The sequence below is a fragment of the Morone saxatilis genome, unplaced genomic scaffold, assembly GCF_004916995.1.
Source record: "Morone saxatilis isolate NCDOM2014 unplaced genomic scaffold, NCSU_SB_2.0 Contig24, whole genome shotgun sequence".
Taxonomy (NCBI): Eukaryota; Metazoa; Chordata; class Actinopteri; family Moronidae; genus Morone; species Morone saxatilis.
The window spans coordinates 6,059,365-6,065,059 of record NW_023339807.1 but is presented as its reverse complement, the minus strand read 5'-3'; the positions used below and the strand labels follow the sequence as shown (position 1 = coordinate 6,065,059).

At 44.5% G+C, this 5,695-nt stretch overlaps 1 protein-coding gene across 1 annotated transcript; it reads right to left on the bottom strand.

Annotated features, from left to right (window-relative positions):
- Nucleotides 1-3,551: 3,551 nt before the first annotated feature.
- LOC118336361 (transmembrane protein 74) lies at nt 3,552-4,458 on the bottom strand. The gene has a single exon (XM_035672997.1). It carries the CDS (start codon nt 4,395-4,397, stop codon nt 3,552-3,554), a length of 846 nt encoding a protein of 281 aa, XP_035528890.1. The 5' UTR covers nt 4,398-4,458.
- Between the last annotated feature and the right edge of the window lie 1,237 nt (nt 4,459-5,695).

Below are 5,695 nucleotides of genomic sequence, written 5' to 3'. Positions count from 1 at the left end.
TCTAGAATTCTAAGTTCGGTGAATGAATGTTTCTTGCCGAAATGAACCTTCGGATTGTAGTCAATGTTTTTATGTAAACAGACTTGTACCAGATATTTTCTAACACAGCTCTTCAATTTGTTGGACAGGCCAATCCAAGCCATAGAGGTTCTCAAACTATGAATCATCTAACATCCTCTATGGGGAAAATGAATGGGACTTTTACTTTTGGAACCAGGGGCTACCGAAATCCCACTTTAAAGCTCTATTAGTGAGCTTTAAAGAGGGGGTTTGGTGAATTTTATTTCTTTCGAACATAGACAGGCTAGCATTCTCCAGAGATTTGTATTTCTCCTGGTGTGGCAAAGCTTCCAAAATGTCTCAACAGACATTATTTGAAAAGAAATCTGAAGGTCAGCTAATCAAAGGTGACACACAACACCTATGCACTACTCATGCACACATACACACATACACACATACACACATACACTCACACCTACACACACACACACACACACACACACACACAGAGGCACACAAATACACACACACACACACACACACACAGAATATTAGCATTGACAGGATGGAGGAGTGTAATAACACCTTTAGGAAAGTAGCTGATGGCAGCAGCTCAGCTGCTCCTTGGCCTTACCTGAAGGGATCGACTTACAGAGGAGCCAACCAAATATCAATAAGGGTGATTTAGCTGTGCAATGCTCAAGGATAAAGAGCTTATGTATGAAACCTCTGGAAATACACTTGAGCTTGGCGTGTAAAATGCTGTCGCTTCAAGCAAATCCCTGATTAAATCCCCCAAACACTTTTAGTTGGCTGTATGAGGGGAAGCCTGGTGTTGACTGTGAGGCACAGTGCCAACCATGGAGGAGGACAGAAGAAGAGGGGTGGGGGATAATGAAGGAAGGGGAGAGAGAGGGGAGAAACAGAATACAGCCCTTTTCTCATATGAACGCTGGACATTGTCTGGAAATACTTTGGTTTGCTTGAGAGGTGGTGCCTGGGTAGAGCGTAGGAGGCAAGACATGATGCTAAAAGTACGGTGCAGAAATTACAGGCTACTGATTCTTCCGGTTTAGCGTCACATGATGGAAATGTTATCCCCTCACTCGAATCCTTCAGTCAATGACCTGCTTTATTCACACATGGGCTCAATTTCTATCTTACATACAGATTCACTGGGTAATGTCTAGATAAGTTCAGGGTTGCAATGCATGTATAAAAGGGACTTAAGTCTAAAAACCTGTATAGTGCATCACATGCTGCAGATGAGCCTGTTTGAAGTCTGCAATGATAATGGCTTCCCTTAGGCTTTTATGATCCTGTGTGTTACAAGAGTAAAATTCTCACAGATGATGCCTGCTCTGAGTATGACTCTGTCATTGCATGGAAAGCACTGATGCATACTGCATGTGTAATGTAGCTATTACATTGCTGGGGTTTTAATTAATTGCTCAATATTATCATACATAATTTTTGGCATTAGTAGCATTGTTGTTGGCTGCCCTTTAAGTGTTGAACAAGTTTAATTTTACATGAATATATTGGTGCGAGGGAATGAAACAGGAAGTGGTAAGAAATGAGTGTCCAGGACTTGGGCATCGCACCTTCTTTCCACAGCCAAACACACCAGGAAAGCTTGCTAAATGTAATATCCTTTCAACATCTGTAATACTGGTCATGGATTTACAACTTCTGTGAAGAGAACAGGACAACATTGCCTCATATGGATCATTAATTTTTATTACCTTTCCTGGAAATCTCTTCATTTGGCATTTTATTACCATTTCAAGAAGTAATGGCTGTTTTTCGGGGATGCACACACTCTTGTCAGGTCTTTTCCCTTGAAACACACTACTTCATCTGCCTGTGCACTGACTGGCACTTAGAATACATGTATATGCTGTGACAGTATGCAACTGAATGAAAGCTCAGCAACGGTGTGGCCTCGAGCTGTTTATCATAGAGTAATCAGCCTACGCATTTCATTAATAGAGGCTGACTCACGTCGTTTTGAATGTAAGCCTTGAAATAGGGTCACACGGTCCAGAAAATGAAAGGACAAGAAACCAAGGTAGCCGTGTCACTGCATAAGAATCACAAGCACTTGCAGAATGTAACATTTGGCTGTGTATATGAATATATGCAAATGTGAATGGATTTTAGTGCTTCATGCATGATTTATGAGTAGGTACAAACCTACTTGAAAAATTACTGTTTCAAGAGAATTGCGTGGCATTCTTTATTCTTTTCTGCAGGCCTCTTCATACAGCATTAACAACTGTCAAGGAGAAAGAGATGGTTGCTTTCACATGGACTCCAGCTAAGGCAGAAACTAAAATCTTCCAAAAAAAGAAAGTTGTTCTCTGACTTGCTTGGACACTGGGGCATTAGCATTTTTAGCAAATCTGCACATGATAAACCTCCTTTCCTAAGCCTTTTGTGTCATCTGCCATATTTTAGTCAGCAAATCACTGTGATAACATCAAATATAACCTTTTAAAAAGAATGATACCTCACTTTGGAAATGTAATTAGCTCTTTGAAGTAGTGAAGGCTTAAGGTTTTGGAAGTAGGGCAACTCTTTCATGTGTGATTAGAGGTTCTTAAGTCAATCTCCACGTAGAGAAAAAGAGAAAATGAAGGAGACAGGTAAGGAAAGGCTCATCAACCTTGAAATGTCACAGGCACTTGGCTGTGGTCGTCGAGGACCCTTTTCCACACGCTTATAGTGTGAATTTACAGTGTTGAAGAGAGTGCTGCAAAAACTGCAGGACAAAAGAAAGTCTCCTGTGGCAGAAGGAACTAGAAGGTAAGGGAGGAAGGAGGAGAAGAGGACCAGAGAGGATCAAGCGAGAGCAGAGGAGGGTGTACAGTGTCAGTGCTGTCGACTGCAGTCAAATTGCTCACTACAATCAAACCGACGTGGAGCTTTGGCTCAGATGCATGAAGCCGGGCTTACTGGCTTACCTCAGCACTGCACCAGAGAGGGACTGTCACTGGATATTACCATGTGGACCACTGAGCTGATTCTCCCACATCACAGTGGACAGGGACAGCTTTACATCCCTCCTTACTCCCACTCTCCTGCCCCTGGGGCATTCACTTCCCTTACTTCCTGAAATGTGTCTGTGCACAGTTTCACTGTTGGAGACATTCGCATTAAATATGAATAGCCTTAATAATAAATGGAAGCTCTCAGAGATTGCAGCTTGGGTACAAAAAAATGTGATCCAGTGTTTGTGACACAAAGCTCTTAACATTCTCGCCAGTTTCTTTTTTGGTTTGGTGCCATTTTAAATCATCTGGGAACAATTTAATACCACCAAAAGATTTTTCTGGCTATTGCTCACTTAGCATTTGAGTGCTTTTTGTGTCCTTTCTGTTTATCATGTGGATATACAATACAGTATTCAAGCTATTTCTACAGTATAAGACAAAAATGTTGCAGACTTCAATTTATGAATACAGTTTTAGGCTACAGCATGTTAGAGAATGTGTGTGAACAGCATCAATTCCTCAGTTCAAAGATTTATTATGCAAAGCAGCATTTTAAGTCAAAGTTTCCTCTATTTCCTCCTCCAGGGACAAGTGTGCAGAGGAGTGGCTGGGACTGGATCTAGTTTTCAGGCTGATAGAGCCATACTGTTTGGCTGAACGCTTGGAATAAGCGATGACCTTTCTCCTGTACATCTCCCCCTTCCACATGGAGATCATCAGCAGGGTGGAGAGCACCACGCCGCCCAGCGTCAGCAGACACAGCCCCGCTATGACGCACCGATCCAGGTGGGCACCTATCCGGGCGCTCTCCATCTCCAGCCTCTCCATCTCCCTCGCCGACACGCTGTCACGGTCCACCACCACATCTCGAGGCACGGCGTAGGAGATGATCACCAAGGAGATCCCGGTCACTAAGAACGTGACTGCACTGATAAACCCGTAGTCTATAGAGGTCCCGGAGCCCTCCCCGAAGGAGAGATCGTCCTCGGACATGAAGGAAAGCTCCGGGAAAGTCTCGGAGCAAGGCTCGCCGTTGCGCATGGGTCTGTGAGTACTTTTACAACTAGTCTCCGGGCTGGCCAGTCGCAGGTTAACATTCTCATCAATGTAGGTGAAAGATGTCTCTAATTCCTCGTCGCAGCAAACCCGGACTTTCTCCTCGCCGAGGTGAGCGAGTTTAACCTCCGCGCCTCCCCTGCGCGGCGCCGTCCTTGGTGCTGAATGACATCGGTCATGGCAGCTGCGGGCCGGGTTACAGCAGCCCTCCCCCGGGAGCGCTCCTCCTGTTGATCCGCCCGATTTGCGGATATGCAGCGCGCTGGAAACCCGGTCAAGGACGTCGGGATGTTCGGGCTGTTTGCCTCCCTCTTCAGTGGGAAGCAGCTCTGGAGAAGCCATTCGTGTTTCACCACCCGGTGGTTCACACTGAGCCTTCCTCCCACGACGGTGTCACTCCACAGCATCCCTAATGAGAGGGCACACACATGCGCTCTAAGATAAATGGTGCATCTTAATTAGATTACCCTCACTGTTAAGCTCGACACCTTATATCAACAATGCGCAAAAACTTGTGCGTAATTTGGAACGGTGCGCAAAATGCACACGCCTTTGTAGTTAGGCTATAGTGAAATCAACACCACTTTAAAGTTGATCGGATCGTTAAAGAAAAATCCGTGGACCCGTTTTGAAAGGCGCTTATAGTGGCAGTGATTAGCCAAATTCCTCTGTATCCAATTAGGAAAACAATCCACGTATAAACCGAGATTAGACTGTATCCTAATTCTGTTTTTAAAAAGACACTGCCTGTAGAATAGATACATAAGTCAAACTAGGCTAAAACTAAATCACACATAGGCCTAAAATATACATAACCATAGTTGGTCTACTTACGAGAAAATCATGACGATATTTTCATACTGCATTTAATGCTAAATACATCCCGTGCTTCCCTCATATGAGTCGGAGTAGTCCTGCACACTTTATTGGAATTCAGCAGAAGATGTGAGATGCTTCTCTGCATAAGGGTGGACCAGTCATGCACAACCCGGTTTTATATTTTAGTCTAATCCCTAACAGAAACCTCCCCAGACTGCACAAATAAAAAGAAAAGCACTCACCGCGCTACTTCAGCATCCCTTCCGCCCTCTTCTCTTCATAGACGCTACGGCGGCTGAGGGCGCACAACGGGGACAGATAAAAAGACTTATCAGTCTAATATGCTTTGAATATAGGCTATTCTCCCCCTGCTCGATGCTGTGGCGGCAGGCTGCACTGAGGGGAGCTCTCTGTTAGTCCCTCCCACACACAGAGCCTCAGCTGTACGCGCTGAAAGGAGCGCCGCTATCTGTGAGCCGATTGAGATCACTAGCAGTCAGTCAACACACAGACGGGATGGGGATATGAAGGGCTGAGGCAAACCCTGGGACCTGGCGATCATATTTTACTGACAATGCCCTTCCCTTAGGAAACATTTTAGGAGAATTTGATGCCACAGAAATCTCAGTGCACATCTGTAAAGCTCCTGGAGGCTGCAGGTTAGTAGGCTATAGGAGATCAAAAATACCACTAAGATATCCCTCTATAGGAGAATTCAAGTGCCATAAGGTTGTTTTAGTCAGTACTGAATACCACAGATGCATTTGAAATTCCTATAGGGATCATGCAGGGATATTATAGTAATGCCAGCAGAGATAAAT